General features: G+C 27.9%; 3 protein-coding genes across 4 annotated transcripts; 1 reads left to right on the forward strand and 2 right to left on the reverse strand.

The window, feature by feature from the left end:
• Positions 1–1,672: 1,672 nt before the first annotated feature.
• Positions 1,673–6,694, reverse strand: LOC123266163. Its single transcript, XM_044730191.1, has 9 exons — positions 6,342–6,694; positions 5,217–5,942; positions 4,975–5,148; positions 4,766–4,893; positions 4,454–4,658; positions 3,426–4,265; positions 3,159–3,311; positions 2,915–3,094; positions 1,673–2,200 (listed from the first exon to the last, which is right to left on the reverse strand). The coding sequence occupies exons 1-9, from the start codon at positions 6,447–6,449 to the stop codon at positions 2,186–2,188; spliced, it is 2,529 nt and encodes an 842-aa protein (XP_044586126.1). The 5' UTR covers positions 6,450–6,694; the 3' UTR covers positions 1,673–2,185.
• A 2-nt stretch (positions 6,695–6,696) lies between these two features.
• LOC123265839 (E3 ubiquitin-protein ligase RNF185-like) lies at positions 6,697–12,800 on the forward strand. 2 transcript variants are annotated; one of them, XM_044729766.1, is made up of 5 exons: positions 6,697–7,122; positions 7,207–7,422; positions 9,215–9,346; positions 9,489–9,661; positions 12,464–12,800. In XM_044729766.1, the coding sequence occupies exons 2-5, from the start codon at positions 7,274–7,276 to the stop codon at positions 12,559–12,561; spliced, it is 552 nt and encodes a 183-aa protein (XP_044585701.1). In that variant the 5' UTR covers positions 6,697–7,122; positions 7,207–7,273; the 3' UTR covers positions 12,562–12,800. The 2 variants fall into 2 exon arrangements, with proteins under 2 accessions (XP_044585701.1, XP_044585700.1); XM_044729765.1 differs by having other exon boundaries at positions 7,210–7,422.
• A 237-nt stretch (positions 12,801–13,037) lies between these two features.
• LOC123265840 (selenoprotein M-like) lies at positions 13,038–15,731 on the reverse strand. The gene is made up of 4 exons (XM_044729768.1): positions 15,515–15,731; positions 15,382–15,452; positions 13,418–13,484; positions 13,038–13,349 (listed from the first exon to the last, which is right to left on the reverse strand). Exons 1-4 carry the CDS (start codon positions 15,602–15,604, stop codon positions 13,245–13,247), a joined length of 333 nt encoding a protein of 110 aa, XP_044585703.1. The 5' UTR covers positions 15,605–15,731; the 3' UTR covers positions 13,038–13,244.
• Between the last annotated feature and the right edge of the window lie 5,610 nt (positions 15,732–21,341).

A 21,341-nucleotide genomic window follows, 5' to 3' on the forward strand; every position in this document is an offset into this window, starting at 1 on the left:
TTATAAATTAATAATAGTAAGAAATCAATATTTAAATGATAATAATAAATGAAATTAATTACAGATTTGCGTCAAGAAATAGTATCAAATTTAAAATTAATTTATAATAAAATTGAGTCAGATAAAGAGAATACTTTTTGTATTCTTTCAATAATTTATTATAATACAAAAATATAAAAGTATAATTAGAATACTAATAGAAATAGTTATTATGTAATAGAATAATTTTTTATAAAATCTAATGTTATTATTATTTTTTTTTTTTATCAGATGATCAGAAGATGTTAACTTTATCAATTAAAATTCAAGATAGGTTTCTCAGGTTTATTTCAATAAGATTTTTTAAGTTACTAACTTCGAAGTTTTTTTTAAAGTTTTCATCTTTTCTCTTTTAATTGATTCCTTTTGTTGAAAGTTTTACCCAGAAAATATAGTCGCATAGTTACATAAAAATCGATGATGTCTTTCGTTATTTCAAGCTGATGGATCGCACATCCAACAAACGATAATTGTGGTAGCATACTTTCAATTCTATCCAATATTTTATATATAATGCCACGGCTTAACCCTACTCTGCCAACAACATCTAAAAAAGCAGCTTCTAATTGCATGGTGAGTTTAAATAAATTGTCAGAAGCTCTCGATAGTCCTCCATATTTTTCCATCAAGTCAATAAACCGATCACGACAATTCGGTTCATCGTTAGATGATTGAAAAGTAATGAAGCATGATGAGCACTTACATTTCAATTTCATTTTTCTTACGATATACCCAGCCATATACGCTTGAACTTCTCGACTTGTAGACACAACATCATAATCATGATGTTCGAGGGACTCTACAGTTGTTTGAATCCTAGATGTTGGTTCAGTAGTCGATGGTTCAGAAGCGTTTAAATCAATTGTCGATATGTCAGATGTATAATTAACGTCATTCTCACTTACAGAACTTCCAATGGTATCATTAAACGAACTTTCAGAACTTCCATTTGTATCGTTGGATGAATTATCGTTCCAAATATTACCAATTGGTTCAGCCCTTTCCAGCATCTTGTCAATTTTTTCTAACCACTCCATTCGTGGTTGGCGAGACATTTTAATGAATCTTCTGTTTTCATAAGAGTTTGAAGCAGTTCAACTCCAGTGACATTAGAGCCTTTTGGAGGCTTAATCATGGCATTACAGCAATACAATCGGAAAACTTGACCAAACTGCTGGGGTGTTGGGTGATCATTGGCACCACAAGAATATCTCATGATTGAAAATAATCTCTGTAAAATACACAATTATAATAATATTATTATTATAAAAAATTATAATACAAATTTGCGAATTGAATACTTCCTTAGGCCATTACCTCGAGATTGTCTTGACTCAAACGTGATGTTATGAGATATTCATATCCATAATTATCGTGTAACTCTGATAAAATTTGTAGTGTTGCTCGTAAGGTAACTTTAAAACCAGATATAGTGCTAGCAGATATTGGAAAAGAATTTTTTTTGATGTGGATTTAGGAGTCGCTTTTTTTGAGATAGTAGTTTGTGGAATTACTTGATTTAAGATTGAATTTTCTGGTATGGATTGTCTTGGAGTGATTTTCTTTAAAACTGTATTTTTTGGAGTGGAATTCTTTGGAGTAGAGGCATTAGGAGTTTTTTTGTGGGTATACATTTTTTCCCAATCTTCTAAAAACTTTAATAAAGTCCGAATTGCCTGTGTTACAGGTAAAAAGTTAAACAGTTGAAGGAAATGAAAATGTGGAAAATATTTATGTACAGAGAAAAACATGTAAATAAATTGTTAAAAATATTTCGAGGATAAAAGTAATAATTGAAAGCGTCATAAAAATAATAAGCAACTATTCTACTTGGATATAAATTTCAAAAAGCGTTTAGGAATTAGTAATGCGAATAGTAGTGTAATATAAGGTGTTAGTATTGTTTATAATTTATTATCTCCAGCCAGCATCGATTATGGGTGATTTTTGTGTTATTACTCCCATCCAATTTGTATTTTTCAGTCCTTCATTCAACGATGAAAAGTTTTAAAATCCACTGAAAACAGGAAAAGTGATTGAATAGATTGAATTTTGCTTTAACTCCTTGGTTTTAATGATTTTGTTGATTGATTCCTAATTAAGTATTCATAAAAACAGAATACAATTGAAGCAGTCAAATCCGCCATCAGCTGGAATAAATCTGTAAATTATTGAAATTTTTCTCAATTAATTTTTTATTGTGATTTATTATTTGAAGTTAGTAATTGGTTACAAAGAAAAATAAAAATTAGTAATAGTTATTAAAATTTTTTTGAAGCAGCATAAAAGCGGAAAATAATAATTAAAAAAAAATTAATTTGAGCCTGAAAGCAAAATAATACTTAAAGGCTAATGAAAGCATTTCTAAATATTGGTAAAATTAATTATTGTTAGAAGTAAGTAATATTCATATATTAGTAGTAAGTCACTTGTATTTTTAATATTATTAGTATATTAAAATATGCAGATAAAAGTTACAAGTATAAAGTTAGCCAGAAAAAATTTTAAAAGCTAAAATTTTCTAATGTAGTATATATTAAATTATTTACTCCATTTTTTCAATTACCCATCGTATTTTAACTTCATCATTAAAAAAAAAATACAGAACACAAGTAGTGTCCTCAATTTTTCTCAACGATGCCATTAGTGATAGTTGTTGATTTTTAAGAATTAATAACTCTTTTGTTAATGGGTTAGCGAAAATTAATAATTTTCGCTAACCCATGAATTAATTTATTTTGCCAATAGAATTATTTTTTTACCATCGCAACAATCGATATAAAATTCTTAAGGTTTAATAATATCCATAGCAAAAAGTCATCGTTAAGCAAACAATTTTGATTAATTTTGTTAATAAAACAATATTATTCATTACCTGTTGTTGTTCACAAGTATCCTTAAAGTACAGAGCATTTTTAGCATCATGGGAAGTCATTGCTTGAATACCATCATCAATAATTTTAATAAATTTTTCAGTGGGTTCTGATCCTTCAAATTTTTCATTGCCATTTTCTCTTAAAACCGTCATTGCGCAACGAACTTCCCGTGAGTATAACTATTGATATTGAAATTTATTGAATGTTATTCGAGAAATGGAATGAAAAATTGTAAATTTATACCTGATAAGCCAAAGGAACAGACATCTTTTGATATAGTTTGGGATCTAGGTGGGCTGGTGTGAGATTGTAAGCCATAGCCAAATTTGGCTTTTCAAATTGTTCTACTAGCAAAAGATTTTGCCAATATTTTTTTTTAACAACTCCTACAGGTGTCTATAATAAAAGAAAGCTAGTTAGATTAATGGCATTATGATAAATGTAGAAATTATTGAATCTGTTATGAAAAAAATATTTACAAAATTATTAAAAAATTTCTTAAACAATTACCTCAAATTCCTCCAATTCAACCAACCCATTTCTAAAACACTTTACTAAATGTGGAAAATCGGATATCACCCATAATCTACGACTAGAGTCACATGGATGCTCACAACTGTTATTATTGGGCCCAACTCCCAATTTCGTCCAAACACCTCTATTCCATTGAGCAGCATCAGTTACTATCGAATTCACGTGAAAGCCAGAATTTTCAACAAGGATAATACACTCTAAAAATAATTTATGAAGAACTTCACTCGTTATTGAATTTTTAGTTGTGAAACATCCCAGAGGTTGAGCAGAACTACCCCGATACGGCACAAACATAAAAACAAGAGCATGATCTCCAGCAACATCTCTATCAGACTCAGTTGTATATTTTCCAAGATCAACAAAACCAGTGTACTCAGCAATTTTTTTGTTGTACTCTATATTTTCCATAAGCTTTACCTCATCAGCAGATATTTGACCTATTCTATTTTCAGGAGTCATTGATGATGCTTTTTTTCGAAGAACTTCAAAAGTTTCAGGCAGAAATCCAAAAATCGACGAACTTATCTTTTCAATATACTTAGATAATGTATCAATCGTTGGCAAAGGTATTATATTTCTTGCTCGTATCATGTTGTAAGTACACGTACTTTTCATACGAATTAGAAGACATTCGTAAATCCATTCTACTTCATATCGTCTACCAGTTGGGCCTTTTTTACTAGCATTCTCAAAACACATCCTTACCGTTATTTGCTGCTGTTTTGGTAATAAAGAAAGTTTTTTATTAAATTCACCTTTATAAATGGTTTTGGTTTTCCTTTGGATTTCACGTAATTTCGATGAACACGATTCTAGCTAAAACAATAAAAAATAATTAAAATATTTCTTAAATAATGAAAGATCTATTATTTATAACTTTTTTAAACAGTTAAAAATTTTGAAATTCTCAGTAACAATGCAAGCTAGTAATAAAAGCAAATATTATAGCAATAACAAGGAACTCCATTTGAAAATCAAAAAGTAATCCAAAAAATTAGTTATACCTGTCGCTTAATGCGCTTTCTTTTTATAACAAGTCCTAAATTGACAGCTTTAGAAGTTACTTCTGTCTTGTCCGCGATATTAAGCCTTTGACCTTTTTTTAATTTGAGCAACCTCACACGAAGTTTCCGACACTCAGGACATCGTGGTGTAGCTTGGCTTCGTTTATAAATATCGCTCACATCACCCTGACATTTTAATGAAAAACTGCAATAAAAGAATTGAAGAATAATTAGTTAAAAATTTTCACTTTCAACTCTTTTAGTATTCAGTTCGAAAAAAAAATATAGAAACTATTCAAATGAAAAGAATACTTTTTTAAATCAAATCCTGTCCCAGTGCATAACTTTTTTAACTCCATACTCTTTATAAAGTTAATTAAATCATTGACAGATTTTATTTGTGAGTCAATTTTTTTTTTATAGTGCTCTGAATATGTGACCTATAACAATTAAAAATTAATTATAGAAGAGAGTGACAAATTGTTTCTTGAAATAAATAATAAAATTATATTTATTTTTACCAAGACAGACTGATCATCATTTATTATTAGTCTTACTCGCTCTTTTAATTTGACACGATCAAATTGAATGGCGATCAGTTGATTAATGCCAGGAACAAAGGTCCAAGCAATTGGAAATTGTTTGTTCAATGCAACGATAATACTCAGAACTTCCGCATCATTACTAAGGTTTATCTAGAATAATAAAATCACATGTGATTTTTAGTGCTAATACTAAAATTCTATAATAAAAAAAAACTTACTTGATGGTTACAATCTATCTCATGCTCAAACTTTTTCTGACGCTTGATTGTTACATTATCGTCAGGATAACTCAATCTTCTCTTTACAGCTAATCTACACTGTGTAAGATTTTTATCAACCTGATCATTGTCATTACTTAATAATTTTGGTTGCCTTATGGTTTCTATACTCATTTCATCGTTAGAAAATTGTAATTCAAATTCTTGTTGCTGCTGTTCTTGTTTATGTTCTCCCAGTATCTTAGTATTTCCTAACAAGCCATTTAAAGATTTTTCCGGGTGTTTTCCGATTTCTTGTTGTTGCTGTGGCTGTTGCTCCTGCTGATGCTGCACTTGTTCATGTTCATGTTCTAAAAGTAATTCATAATCTTTTGACAAGTCATTCGAAGATTTTCCCGAAATAAGATGCACAATTGTTTGCTGCTGTCGCTGTTGCTGCTGATCTTCTTGATAATGTAATTCAAAATCAGCAGACATGTCAATTGAATCAACTTGTTTTCCACAGTCTTCAACCATGGGAGATCGTGTCTCATTCACTATCAAAGGTACTGATCCTGGGGTGAGTGTTATTCGACCTTTACTGAGCAGATTTATTTCTCCACTTGGTAAATGTGTGATATAACAGTCTTTAATTTCATTATTTTGAAAATGCAAATCGCAAACATATTGGTGAGTACTTAATTCTGTGGATAAAGAGTCTATCCATTTTTGACGCTTTGTTGGACTCTGCTCAATAATACAATAAAAAAAATACATTTTTTTTTAATCACTTCAACATGAACCACTATATTGTAAAAATAAATTATACTGAGTTAACAGACATCTTTTAATTTTTTTGGAGTTTTATAATAATTCAACTATCATGAAAAAAATTTAATAAAAAAAATTCCACGGCTAGAAATTGAAGAAACAAAAATTTTAAGTGAGATTTTAAAAAATATTTTTTTTTTATCACAGTTAATTTGTTATGAAAACTCTAAAAATTGTCAGATGTCTACTAAATTTAGTATCGTACAAATAAGTGCATTTACTCATGAAATATCATTGTATGCACTAATTTTCATCATAATATTAATGATACTGTCAAAATTCTCTGCTAATTCATCATAAAATACTCAAACTTACCTTGGGCACTTTGAAAAACGTTGATTTTTTTAAATTCAATTCACGTCGTCTTTTTATATCAGCTGCACTCCCACTATTGCAATTTTTAACAGCACAAACTCTACCCATTTTTGATTTTTTAAAATTTCTATTTTGTCAATTTTTAGCTTTACCAATATTTATTATTTACGTACAAATTAAAGGTTAATATTTACTTGCTTACTTCACGTATATTTATGATGCTATTTTCAGAGCGGTACACATACAACATGAGCTACGCCAGTGGTAGAAAAAAAAAGCTTAATACCCACAATTTTAGTAGGCAGACTTTGGCAATTTGCCCATTAGAGCTCGTGCTCCTTATGTAGTCTCCATGCAATTAATATAAACTAAACTTAACACCAAACAAGTGTTTGTGACGAAACAAAAATAAAATGTTGACATTTTATTAGCTGTTGCGTAATTTACAGCCAAGTACCGTTAATATTTATCACTAATCACAAGTTTGAGAGATAAAAAGACTTACCGAGATTGTCACTGTGAATTGTCACTCCACAGTACACGTACATGTCAGTGTAATTACACCAAGCTCCAAAACGTCAATTGGTGTGGTGTCAACACGCGTACCCGTCAGTAATAAATGAGTAAAAATAGCAACAACACTTATTGTTATTATTCCTCGCTGAAGAAAATTACCGAGTAAACAAAGTCTTTAATAATTATAACAATAATAATAAAAATAATACGTCAGTAGTCAGTACTTTTGCATCTCATCGACCATTTGACCTCGGCTTAAATACACGTAAGTTTTTTACAGTCTTCATTTTATTTTCTCGGTATTTATTTATTTATTTATTTATTATCATTTTTGTTTTTTTTTTTTAAGAAGGTTTAAACAGTGAGTTTAAGATTTAACTGGTTAAATATCTGAATAATTATTATACTTAATAAAAATGAGTACTGTGGAAGAGCGCCCAGGTCCGTCACAGCCGTCAGATTCAGCGACCAAAGACAAGGAAAAAGATGACAGGATGTTTGAGTGTAATATTTGCTTAGACACTGCTAAAGATGCGGTTGTCAGCATGTGTGGACATTTGTTTTGGTGAGTTTTATTATTGTAGTTTTTTTTTTATTTAAGTTTATAACCTATCAGTGTAATTGAGACATATTTTTTTGTCAATTGACAAAAACAGCTGACAATTTTTTTAAATAATAATTTAATTGTTATAAATATCTAAAGAACTATTTTAATTCAACCTTGCAGTCACTACGTGACTGCCGTGACTTATGAACGATAAATAAATAAAATTTTGGTTTATTAAATAATGACTTTTGTTAAATTGCACTGTATTTTCTTAAATATTGATATTTTTAAAGATATAAGCTCATTTTGATGTTAAAGATATAAGCTCATCAAGAGCTTTCATTTGAGTACCCACAAGCATTTTTGATATATTTTTTATATATACATTTATATAATATATATTTTATAAATATAAGCTCATTTTGATGTTATACTCATCGAGAGCTTTCATTTGAGTACCCACATGCATTTTTGATATATTTTTCATATATACATATATATACTATATATAAATATATAAAATATATGAAAAATTGATGTGGGTATTCAAATGAAAGGTCTTGATGAGTGTAACATCGGGATGAGCTTATATCTTTAAAAATGTCAATAGTTGACAAGATACAAGGTCATTTCTTAATTATTAACATTTTTTAAGATATAAGCTCATCCTGATATTATGCTCATTAAGACCTTTTATTTGAGTACCCACATGTATTTTTTATATATTTTTCATATATACATATATATAATATATATAAATATATGAAAAATTGATGTGGGTATTCAAATAAAAGGTCTTGATGAGTGTAACATCAAGATGAGCTTATATCTTTAAAAATGTCAATAGTTGACAAGATACAAGGTAATTTCTTAATTATTGATAATTTTAAAGATATAAGCTCATTTTGATGTTACACTCATCAAGAGCTTTTATTTGAGTGCCCACATGCATTTCCATATATTTTTCATCCATACATATATATATAAATATATGAAAAATTGATGTGGGTACTCAAATGAAAGGTCTTGATGAGTGTAATATCAGAATGAGTTTATATCTTTAAAAATGTCAATAGTTGACAAGATACAAGGTAATTTCTTAATTATTGATCATTTTAAAGATATAAGCTCATTTTGGTGTTACACTCATCAAGAGCTTTTATTTGAGTGCCCACATGCATTTCCATATATTTTTCATCCATACATATATATATAATATATATATAAATATATGAAAAATTGATGTGGGTACTCAAATGAAAGGTCTCGATGAGTGTAATGTCGGAGTGAGCTTATATCTTTAAAAATGTCACTAGTTCACGAGATACAAGGTCATTTCTTAATTATGTATCTAGAGATAGAGCATTTTCGAATGCAGCCTAAATACTTATCATCATAAATTGACGATTGGTGAGAATGATATGAAACCTTGAAAAGGCACAAATTCAAATCAAGACTTTTCCAACGATACTAAATTTAACCATAAAAACCCATTTTATCATATAAATACACTGGCTACAAAATTTCGCTCATTCTCTTAATAATTAATATAAATTAAATAAATTTATTAAAAATAGATTAAATAATATAGATTAAAAAAATGACATTAAAATTAGCAAACAATTTTTTTTTGTAATTTCTCTAAAAAATTTAATTCATAATTTTTTAACGATGGAATTTTTTGAATAAATTTTCATTTGTTAAAAAATTAATAAAAATTATCAGATTAAAAAATTCTATTGCCAACACAAAAGACACTCAAAATTTTGACAAGTGAAACAATAAATTAAATAAAAAATAATTGTTACAGTTGGCCTTGTCTTCATCAATGGCTTGAGACCCGACCCACGAGACAAGTTTGTCCAGTCTGCAAGGCTGCTATCAGTAAAGAAAAAGTAATCCCGCTGTACGGGCGAGGTGCCTCGAAACAAGAGGACCCAAGGTAAACCACTGGCTCAATATAATTTTCACTTTTACATCATAAGCCTAAATTTATTGGTCAATATTAATTGATGTAATACCAGAGCATATTACAAATCCATATCAATCCATATTGTAATTAATACAACCTTACATAAATTTAGGAATAACGTTCCACCGAGACCAGTCGGACAGAGATCAGAACCAGAAGGTAGCTCAGGATTCTCTGGGTTAGGGTTCGCTGATGGCGGGTTCCATATGTCCTTTGGCATCGGCGGGTATCCTTTTGGCTTCTTCATGTCGACCTTTAACTTCGGCGACAATCGACCCAATACTGGTAAAATTATTGATAATTATAATTATTTACAAGTGGGGTCTACCATTTTAATTTTCATTTTTTTGAACGAAATTTTTTTTTTGAAAATTTTGATATATTTTTTTTTTTTAAGTTTGACATATTTTTTTTTGAAAATTTTGATATATTTTTTTTTTTTTAAGTTTGACATATTTTTTTTTGAAAATTTTGATATATTTTTTTTTTAATTTTGATATATTTTTTTTTTAAATACATAAAAAAAATGAACAATTTAAAAAAAAAAAAAAAACAAGTTGATTTCCATAATTTTAACAAATTTTATAACTTTTTTATAAAATTTATAAATTTTTTAGAAAATTGTGATATTCAATTTTTTTTTTAATTGTTCGTTTTAAAAAAAAAAATACATCAAAAAAAGATAAAATAGAAATTTTATCCAAAAACATGAGAGCCAAAATTTTTTCCAACTTTTGAAGGCAAAAAAAGCTATCGAAATATTAATTTTTTTTATATTGCCACAAAGAAAAGAAGGTTGACTTGAGCCAAGAAAATATTTTTCTTCCTAAGGTAAAGTACCCAGTAGTTGAACAGATTTCAAAGTAAAACTTATTTGACCCTACTTTTAATATATAAACATGTAATTATTAGTTCAAATTAGTGATTTTCATAAAAGTATAAACAATTTTGAATTGACTGAAGCGCAAAATAACAAAGATAATTGATTATTTATATTTTGACAACGTTTTTAAAATAGACAATCAAAGGAGTAGTAGTTGAACAATCAATTCTGACAAGCCAGAGTAGTTGAACACTCTGGGAGCAGTAGTTGAACTAATAAAATATATGGCAATAGGCACACCAAAAATTTTCAACGTTTTATTGAAATATCTAAAGAAATATAACATATTAATGAATAATATTAAAAATAATACTGCCAATATTTAATATGTTCATTTAAAAATGATAAATATTTGTATTTAATTTTTTAATTACATTTTTTATGAATGACAAAGCAAATTTTCAATTATAAATCAAAAAAACTCTATTCAAAACGTTCAATAATTTTTAACTACACTAATTTTTAGTCATAAAACTTATTTAAATTGCAGTAATTAATACAAATGACAATGCTGATTACTAGTCTATAAACCTATTAGAGGTTATAGTGCTGTTAAAATTATACGGCCTTACCCTGTTCAGGTTATGGGTACCGCTTTGAAAATTTCGAGGTATAGTTGAACGCTAAAATTTAATATGAAAATTCTAGTTTATGTCTTTGCAAAAAATATATGTTATTTAGAAAATACTATTTCATTAGATGGTACAATTTTTTTTACTTAAAATGATGATATACCGTTTTTTTTTACTGATCGTTCGGTTTACGATTTAGTACCTTTTTCATGAAAAAAATAGCATCTAAGGTAAAGTACCCAGTACTTGAACACTTATAGAAATGGGACCAGTACTTGAACAGACTTTTCGAATTGTTATAATACAAAATCCGTAAATTTATTATGAGTGATATGCGTATATTATAATCATTAAATGATACAGTAATTGATTTCTGTAAGTTTTTTTGATTATAAATCAAAACAATTATATTTTTATTAACTTAAAAATTGACATGTCGAGATCGCCGATAGATGCTATTTTTTTCATGAAAAAGGTACTAAATCGTAAACTGAACAATCAGTCAAAAAAACGGTGTATCATTTTCAGTAAAAAAAATTGTACCATCTAATGAAATAGTCTCTTCTAAATAACATATATTTTTTGCAAAGACATAAACTATAATTTTTATATTAAATTTTAGCGTTCAACTATACCTCGAAATTTTCAAAGCGGTACCCATAACCTGAACAGGTTGAGGCCGTATAATTTTAACAGCACTATAACCTCTAATAGGTTTATAAACTAGTGATCAGCATTATCATTTGTATTAATTACTGCAATTTAAATAAGTTTTATGACTAAAAATTAGTGTAGTTAAAAATTATTGAACGTATTGAATTGAGTTTTTCTGATTTATAATTGAAAATTTGCTTTGTCATTCATAAAAAATGTAATTAAAAAATTAAATACAAATATTTATCATTTTTAAATGAACATATTAAATATTGACAGTATTATTTTTAATATTATTCAATAATATGTTATATTTCTTTAGATATTTTAATAGAACGTTGAAAATTTTTGGTGTGCCTATTGCCATATATTTTATTAGTTCAACTACTGCTCTCAGTGTTCAACTACTGCGGCTTGTCAGAATTGATTGTTCAACTACTACTCCTTTCATAGTTTATCTTAAAAACGTTATCAAAATATAAATAAACAATTATTTGCGTTATTTTGCGCTTTAATCAATTCAAAATTGTTTATATTTTTATGAAAATCACTAATTTGAACTAATAATTACATCTTTATATATTAAAAGTAGGGTCAAATAAGTTTTACTTTGAAACCTGTTCAACTACTGGGTACTTTACCTTATCGGCGATTCTCTTTATGTCAACTTTTAAGTTAATAAAAATATAATTGTTTTGACTTATAATTGAAAAAACTTACAGAAATCAATTACAGTATCATTTAATAATTATAATATGCGTATATTACTCATAATAAATTTACGGATTTTGTATTATAACAATTTAAAAAGTCTGTTCAAGTACTGGTCCCATTTTTATAAGTGTCCAAGTACTGGGTACTTTACCTTAGATATGTCCAAAAATAAGTTTGACTCCACTTGTAAATAATTACCAAATTATTTTATTTTTCTCAAAAAAAATTTTTTTTTTTTACTTTAAAATTAATTTTTATTTTCAGTTCCCAGAGGAACTCCCCAGCACGAAGATGATTTGTTCATATCAAAAATATTCCTCTGGCTGGCTTTAATCTTCATCACATGGCTACTGATCGCGTAACCATGATACAAAACCCAGAAAAAAAAAAAAAAAAAAAAAAAAAACACTTGAAGCAATTAAACCGCTAGTTAAATCCTCTAGACTCCCTTAAAAATGAAAAGTACTTTTAAATTGAAAATTATTTATAATTTCCGTTGACGTTGACAAGAACCAAATTGTCCGTGTAGATTTAAAGCTATTAAATCTTGCATTGAGCTTCGTTTATTCTGTATATATTGAATATAACTACTGTAAACATATATATAGATACATACATACGTAACATATATCATAGCCATTAAGATTAATTATAATTTATATATATATATATATATATATATATATATATATATATATATATATATATATATATATATATATATATATATATATATATATATATATATTATTAAATATTATTAAATATTACATAATTACTCGAAAAAGCTAAGGGTTTACCAGGCGTCTATCCAATGTACTTTCTTTTTCACTATGGGTATGTTTATAGATTTTATTTTATTATTAATAAGCACATTATAATAAAAAGGCATTTAGAATTGTGCATTTATAAAAACCTTTAATATTTTTTTTTACTTTCAAAATTATTTTTCTCTAGTCGAGAAAAATAATTAAAAATTCCCTCTTTAAAAATATTGATTGAAAAGAATTGAAATTTAATTATTTTTTGTAAGAAGAAATAATAATTATATTTCATCCCGTGGAGTTTTCTCACGTCTGAAACCTTTGCTTTGAAGCAGCTCATTGCACTCATCTCTGGTGAGTTTTGACAGCGCAAGACGTTCTACTTCCTGCAATTATTTACAATTAATATCTTGATAAAATTGTTGTGTAATTTAATTATCTAGTCAATACATACGTCATCATTGTCATAAAGAACTAGTTCCGGTTTTGCTCCAGTGATATGCTTAAATTCGACATTACCGCTGAGATTTTTAGTTAAGTTTAATACAAAAAAATTAATAAAATAATTTTTCATTGAAATTAATAAAAGAATTTTATGCAAATTAATTAAGCAGGTATTTGATATTATTAGAGAGTAAGCAAAATTTTGTAGCCAGTGTATTTATATGATAAAATCTGGTATCGGAGAAAAAGTCTTGACCTGAAGTTGTGCCTTTTCATGGTTTCATATCATTCTCACCAATTTATTATAAGTATTTAGGCTGCAATCGAAAATGCTCTATTTATAGATGCATAATTAAGAAATGACCTTGTATCTTGTGAACTATTGACATTTTTTAAGATATAAGCTCATCCCGATGTTACACTCATCGAGACCTTTCATTTGAGTACCCACATCAATTTTTCATATATTTTATATATTTATATATTTCACAAATAGCCTACATATAAAATATAGAAAAAATGCCATGTGGGTACTTAAATGAAAAGTCTCAATGAATGCAACATCGAAATGAGTTTATATCTTAAAAAATGTCAATAATTAAGAAATGGCGTTGTATCTTGTGAACTATTGACATTTTTAAAGATATAAGCTCATCCTGATATTACACTCATCGAGACCTTTAATTTGAGTACCCACATCAATTTTTCATATATTTTATATATATGTATATATGAAAAATATATCAGAAATGCCATGTGGGTACTTAAATGAAAAGTCTCAATGAATGTAACATCGAAATGAGTTTATATTTTAAAAAATGTCAATAATTAAGAAATGACGTTGTATCTTGTGAACTATTGACATTTTTAAAGATATAAGCTCATCCTGATGTTACACTCATCGAGACCTTTCATTTGAGTACTCACATCAATTTTTCATATATTTTATATATTTATATATATTATATATATGTATATATGAAAAATATATCAGAAATGCCATGTGGGTATTTAAATGAAAAGTCTCAATAAATGTAACATCGAAATGAGTTTATATCTTAAAAAATGTCAATAATTAATAAATGACCCAATATCTTGTGAACTATTGACATTTTTAGAGATATAAGCTCATCCTGATGTTACACTCATCGAGACCTTTCATTTGAGTACCTACATCAATTTTTCATATATCTTATATATTTATATATTTCACAAATACCATATTTATAATATATATAAAAAATGTCATGTGGGTACTTAAATGAAAAGTCTCGATGAGTGTAACATCGAAATGAGTTTATATCTTAAAAAATGTCAATAATTAAGAAATGACCTTGTATCTTGTGAACTATTGACATTTTTAAAGATATAAGCTCATCCCGATGTTACACTCATCGAGACCTTTCATTTGAGTACCCACATCAATTTTTCATATATTTTATATATTTATATATTTCACAAATACCATATATATAAAATAAATAAAAAATGTCATGTGGGTACTTAAATGAAAAGTCTCGATGAGTGTAACATCGAAATGAGTTTATATCTTAAAAAATGTCAATCATTAAAAAATGACCCAATATCTTGTGAGCTATTGACATTTTTAAAGATATAAGCTCATCCTGATGTTACACTCATCGAGACCTCTCATTTGAGTACTCACATCAATTTTTCATATATTTTATATATTTATATATATCATATATATGTATATATGAAAAATATATCAAAAATGCATGTGGGTACTCAAATGAAACCTCTCGATGAGCGTAACATCGGGATGAGTTTATATCTTTAAAAACGTCAACAGTTAAAAAAAAGTTTTTATAATAAATATAGTATGACAAAAAAAAATTTATTACATGTAGAAATTTTTCAAAATTAAAAATATTTTTTTTTGTTAAAAAAAATTTAAAAATTGTGAAGTGAGCTAAATTCAACGCCATGATAATATTTCATTAAAAAGGATACTACTCCGGAACATCCTCAAAGATAAATTTTTTGACATCAGCCAGCCGATTTAACGAACACCCCGAGCAGCTCTGAAAAAATATTGTCATTAGATTTCCATATAACAAATATTAATGATTAATGTTTTATTCACCTCAACGACGGCGCGTGTGTAAATAGAAGCGCGGACATTTGTTATCAAACAGGCGGACAAAACAATAACAATTGATATTTGTTTAATCATTATATTTATTTACTTGGTAAATAATTCTTTAGAAATATAAAAATTCTTATTCGAGTAAGTTGGGACTTATACTGAACACTGAACTAAAGAACAACAGTCTGTGCTGACCTTCAAATCAATAAGTGATTGCGCGAGTTGGAAAAATATTCCAGTCTCTGTTAATAAAACAGAGATTGCTTTTGTTATTTTTTCTTAAATATTTACATTTATCAATTAATAAATAAAATTTATTATTTTTATCTTTTAAAACTATTTTTTTAATTTAAATTTTGTATTTTATTATTATTTTATTATTACAACCGTACTAATGAAGTTAACTTCATTAAATTAATAAAAACAATGATCTAGAGTGATGATTAAAAAACAAATCTTCAATTATATTCTTGTCAAGATTAAAATTTTAATTAATTATTCTAGACATTAAAGAAAAAAAAATATTAAAATTAAATTAGCCATCATCCAAAAAATTTTAGAATTTTTTTTTATTAAAAAAATTATTACAAAAAATTTTTTTAGCAATAATGAAATATTTCATTTGTAAAAAACTTGAAAAACTATTAGTGCAATTTTTTAAAAATATTATAAAAAAAAAAATGAAAATTAAGTTAGCCGACATCTAAAAATTTTTAGAATTTTTTTTTATTGAAAAAATTATTATAAGAAAATAGAAAAAAAAATTTTATTTGTAAAAAACTTTAAAAACTGTAAGTGCAATTTTTAAAAACTATTTTTTTATTTTATTTTAATTATTAAAATAAAGATGTCGGCTAACTTTACTTTTATTAAAAAAAATTATAAATTTTATGAAAATTTATTCAGTAGAAGTTTAATAATTTTTGTAATAAATAAATTATGGTTAAAAAAAATGAAAAAAAAAATTGGGTGGGGAGCATCTCTCCAGAGAATTTCCAGAGAATCAAAAAAATATAAAGTTCTAGTTATTAATATTAATTATAACATCTATAAAATATTTTATTAAATCTAGTTTTCATTGGATCACATTTTGATATCCCGAAAAACTTTATATTTTTTATTATTTTAATAAAAAAATAATACACATGAATTTAGTAAATTATTGAGCTTTTGTTTTTGAGAGATGCATCGCTTGAAAGTTTTATGATAGAGAGAAGTTTCATTTTAATAATTGTTTCCTGAGAGATTTTCAAATGAAGGATTTTTTAAATTGATTTGTTTTCATTGTAGAGTTTTTTAAAATAAAGATTTCTGCTGAGGGATTATAAAATGTAGATAGATAGATAGATAGATATTTATTTGTCCTTAGAACCGAAGCTCCCTCAAGGCCATCAATAAGCAATACATTTTATATATATATATATATATATATATATATATATATATATATATATATATATATATATATATATATATATATATATATATATATTAGGGTGGCGCAAAAAAACCGACTATTTTTTTTTTTTAAGTCTCGAGTGAAAAAATGTTAGTTTTTAATGTTTTAAGAGCCCTGACCAAAGGACAGCTTAAAAAAAAATTTTTAAGAGGTCACTCCAAATTTTTTTAAATTTCAAAAATCGTCAAAAATCAAATTTTTTTTTTTTTTAATTTTTTTTCTCGTTACGGTACAATTTTATAGACCAAAAAAAAATAAGTTTCAGAAACTTTTAGTTAAAAATTTAAATTTTGAAAGGTCGCTTATAATTTTTTTTTTTTCTTTAATTAGTCATATCGCCGACTTTAAGTGTTGGGAGTGGTACGTTGGGGTCTTTTTGGTTTGAAAAAATCTTAACCTACGCGGCAAGGTCAAATCTCAACCAAGCTGGTTTCTAAGACCAGCTTGGGATTCGAACCCACGCTTGGCAGTTGATTAAATAAAATTACACTGATAGAAGGATTTATTTGTATTAAAAAAATATTTGTTAATAGTTAACAAATCATTTATTAGAGACCATTTTTTAGTATCAAACAAATATTTCTTAGTATTTAAAATGATTTGTTTGTATTTAATAAATCAGATATTCATTTATTAAATATTAATAAATCTTTTTAAATACTAAGAAATATTTGTTAAGGACTAAAAAGTGGTCTCTAATAAATCATTTGTTAAATATTAACAAATATTTTTAACTATAAACAAATCCTTCTATCAGTGTAAAATGTCAAACTACTCTCGATTATTAGATTAAAAATAACCCATTAATTTTAATTGATTCCAATTAAAAAGGAAGTAATAAACTTTAATAATTAAGCTCTATTTATAAACTTATCAAATTTTATCACGGGTTTTTTTTTTTTTATAACATTTAAACGGTGGTTAATTTTAATAAAAATAATATTGGTGGGGATAGATAGCCGATTATAACAAATATAAACTATCTAAGATCTAATTTCGGCAGTATAAGTTGTCAATCGTGTTGATTTAGAAGCATGAAAGCTGCTACAATTTTAATTATCTCCATCGTTTCTTCGGTAAGTTATTAATTGCACTGATAGAAGGATTTGTTTATAGTTAAAAATATTTGTTAATATTTAACAAATGATTTATTAGAGACCACTTTTTAGTCCTTAACAAATATTTCTTAGTATTTAAAAAGATTTATTAATATTTAATAAATGAATATCTGATTTATTAAATACAAACAAATCATTTTAAATACTAAGAAATATTTGTTTGATACTAAAAAATGGTCTCTAATAAATGATTTGTTAACTATTAACAAATATTTTTTTAATACAAATAAATCCTTCTATCAGTGTGTACAATTCATAAAGCCAATAATCATTAAAAAGCATTTTTTTTACAAAAAATCAAATAAGCATTTAATATAAAAAAAAAAAAAATAAGAACCTAATTATTATTTATTTAACAGATTCAATTTTACCATTGTTGCGGCTCGGCGGATTTGGATAACCCACCAGAGCCACGATGGAACATAACCCTTGACAATCCAACCAAAAAAAGGTACCAAAGATCGGTAAGTTACGACGCTAGCGGCGAAGTGCGCTGGGACTGCAGTGAAACAGCAGGAACCGGTTACGTTCCAAAAACATTAGGTTACTTGAGATCATCCAGTAGTTCCAGACCAACAGTTCCTTGTTACATCCAAGGAACATCAGTTCGCTTCCAAGGGAAGCCTGTTTACATAGATGGAAGCACTGGGTACGTAGACGGCGCTGTTTGCTGGGTCAAAGGGAACACCAATGAAAGACAAGGAGAAACTTGCTACGCTCGAGGAACCATTGTCAGCCATTTGTACACCTCAAAAGTTCCAGAACTTGCGTGTATTGTCCAAGAGTCCATCGGATTCGTAATGGGAACTAGATACGACCGAGAAGTTCCCTCGTATCGCCAAGCAGAGTCCAGTGATTTAGTAGCCACTGCTTGTACCATGTCAACGACGTATAACTACGTTCTAGGAACTGTTCTCTATGAAGAAGGAACCAGCGGTTATGTGAACGGAAGTTCGTGTTGGGTCAGAGGGCTAAGACATGATGGACTAGGTAGAACATGTAATATTCCAGGAACTGCTGGGGATTTAGTAGGAATCGATGGACGTGTTTCAGGAACGGCATGCTACTTGCAATTTTCTACAACTTATGTTCTAGGAACAAGGTACTATCAATTGCCTTCTTGTCTGAATTGTAATGAGCAAGTCAGCAGCAGTTTTCCAGGAACTAATGTTCCAGGAACCAATTTTCCAGAAACTAATGTTCCAGGAACCAATTTTCCAGGAACTAATGTTCCAGGAACCAATTTTCCAGGAACTAATGTTCCAGGAACTAATCGTGATCAGAAAATCAACAGAAATGTTCCAGGAACTAATCGTAATGAGCAAGTCAACAGCAATTTTCCAGGAACTCATCGTGATCAGCAAGTCAACAGCAATGTTCCAGGAACTAATCGTGATGAGCAAGTGAACAGCAATGTTCTAGGAACTAATCATGATCATGGAAGAACTGAACAAGTTCAAAGAACTGGTGTTGATACCCAAAGAACTATTTCAGAGAACCATGCCCTAGGTGACGCTAGTAGTCACATACCACGATCCAATGACTTCACAATTAAGTTTGTTGGTCACGAAATAACTGCTAGTGGTGAACACGTGCTAACTTTTTGTTATCTACGTCCTTCTTTTTTGCAAATAGGATCTCCTCATTTTGTAGAGGGCAGTTCTGGATATGTAAATGGAAGCACTTGTTGGATAGAAGGAACTGTTAGTTTCACGCAACCAAATCACTGTTACGTAGAAGGATCTATAAAAACTTTGCAAAGACACAAAGTGTCTAAAGTTGTTTGCTTTGTATCGTCAACTTCTGGGTATGATTTGGACAATAATTATGTTATTGGAACTAGAAGTTACTATCTACATCCGTGCAAAGTTGAAGGTGTTACAGATTATTTTGATGGAACTATCACTTATTTCCGAGGGTCTCGGGGTTTTGTGTACAGAAATACTTGCTGGGTTGAAGGAGTCCGAAAAAATGGAGGTGTTTGTCATCGGCGAGGGGTTACTTATTATATAAAAGAAGATTCTGAGAACGACCATAGAGCTTGTTATTTTACTGTTAAGTATGCCTTTGTGATGGACGATCGTTATCATGAGTTAAATAGAAATTCAAGAGTGGAAGAAGATTCTTTTAGACATACGGGAATTTCTTTACATGAAAATAGTTGGGATTCAGGTCATTCGGAAAGTAGAAGTTTTATAAATGACTGGGAAATTAAAACTATTATTGATGAAATTCATAATCATGGATCAATTCATAATCAGGATCATGGAACTGTTAATCATGGATTAATTCATAATCAGGATCATGGAACGATTCATAATCAGGATGATGGAACTGTTAATCATGGATTAATTCATAATCAGGATGATGGAACGATTCATAATCAGGATGATGGAACTGTTAATCATGGATTAATTCATAATCAGGATGATGGAACTGTCAATCATGGAAAAATTCATAATCAGGATCAAAGAACTGTTAATCATGGATTAATTCATAATCAGGATCATGGAACGATTCATAATCAGGATGATGGAACTGTTAATCATGGATTAATTCATAATCAGGATGATGGAACTGTCAATCATGGAACAATTCATAATCAGGATCAAAGAACTGTTAATCATGGATTAATTCATAATCAGGATTATGGAACGATTCATAATCAGGATGATGGAACTGTTAATCATGGATTAATTCATAATCAGGATCATGGAACGATTCATAATCAGGATGATGGAACTGTCAATCATGGAACAATTCATAATCAGGATCAAAGAACTGTTAATCATGGATTAATTCATAATCAGGATTATGGAACGATTCATAATCAGGATGATGGAACTGTTAATCATGGATTAATTCATAATCAGGATGATGGAACTGTTAATCATGGATTAATTCATAATCAGGATGATGGAACTGTCAATCATGGAACAATTCATAATCAGGATCATGGAACTGTTCTGGAAGAAAACAATCGTAGAATTGATACTCATGGATCTGAAAATGAACGAGATTCTAATTCACTCTTTGAAAGTCGTCAGAATACTAATGATTTTCAGCAGGAGGACTATAATCAATATGAAGAAAATGTCAATAATAATTATGGTTCTTCTGAAAATTCTATAACTAATTGGTCAATTAGTAATCATGACGAAGAACAATCGCAAGAAGAAACTAATAGATTTGATGAACAATATAGAAGAAATTATATAATGCAGGGAAAAGATCAAAGTCGTGAAAC

The sequence above is a fragment of the Cotesia glomerata genome, linkage group LG5 (assembly GCF_020080835.1).
Source record: "Cotesia glomerata isolate CgM1 linkage group LG5, MPM_Cglom_v2.3, whole genome shotgun sequence".
Lineage (NCBI taxonomy): Eukaryota > Metazoa > Arthropoda > Insecta > Hymenoptera > Braconidae > Cotesia > Cotesia glomerata.

Excerpts from the sequence above, each read along its gene's own strand:
- LOC123266163 (XM_044730191.1), bottom strand. The coding sequence starts at position 6,449 with ATGGGTAGAGTTTGTGCTGTTAAAAATTGCAATAGTGGGAGTGCAGCT. Across the intron at positions 5,943-6,341 it reads CGTTTTTCAAAGTGCCCAAG|AGTCCAACAAAGCGTCAAAA; the intron begins GTAAGTTTGAGT and ends ATTATTGAGCAG. Across the intron at positions 5,149-5,216 it reads AGATAGATTGTAACCATCAA|ATAAACCTTAGTAATGATGC; the intron begins GTAAGTTTTTTT and ends TTATTATTCTAG.
- LOC123265839 (XM_044729766.1), top strand. The coding sequence starts at position 7,274 with ATGAGTACTGTGGAAGAGCGCCCAGGTCCGTCACAGCCGTCAGATTCA. Across the intron at positions 7,423-9,214 it reads ATGTGTGGACATTTGTTTTG|TTGGCCTTGTCTTCATCAAT; the intron begins GTGAGTTTTATT and ends TAATTGTTACAG. Across the intron at positions 9,662-12,463 it reads CGACAATCGACCCAATACTG|TTCCCAGAGGAACTCCCCAG; the intron begins GTAAAATTATTG and ends TTTTATTTTCAG.
- LOC123265840 (XM_044729768.1), bottom strand. The coding sequence starts at position 15,604 with ATGATTAAACAAATATCAATTGTTATTGTTTTGTCCGCCTGTTTGATA. Across the intron at positions 13,485-15,381 it reads TTTGAGGATGTTCCGGAGTA|CGGTAATGTCGAATTTAAGC; the intron begins GTATCCTTTTTA and ends TAAAAATCTCAG. Across the intron at positions 13,350-13,417 it reads TTCTTTATGACAATGATGAC|GAAGTAGAACGTCTTGCGCT; the intron begins GTATGTATTGAC and ends AAATAATTGCAG.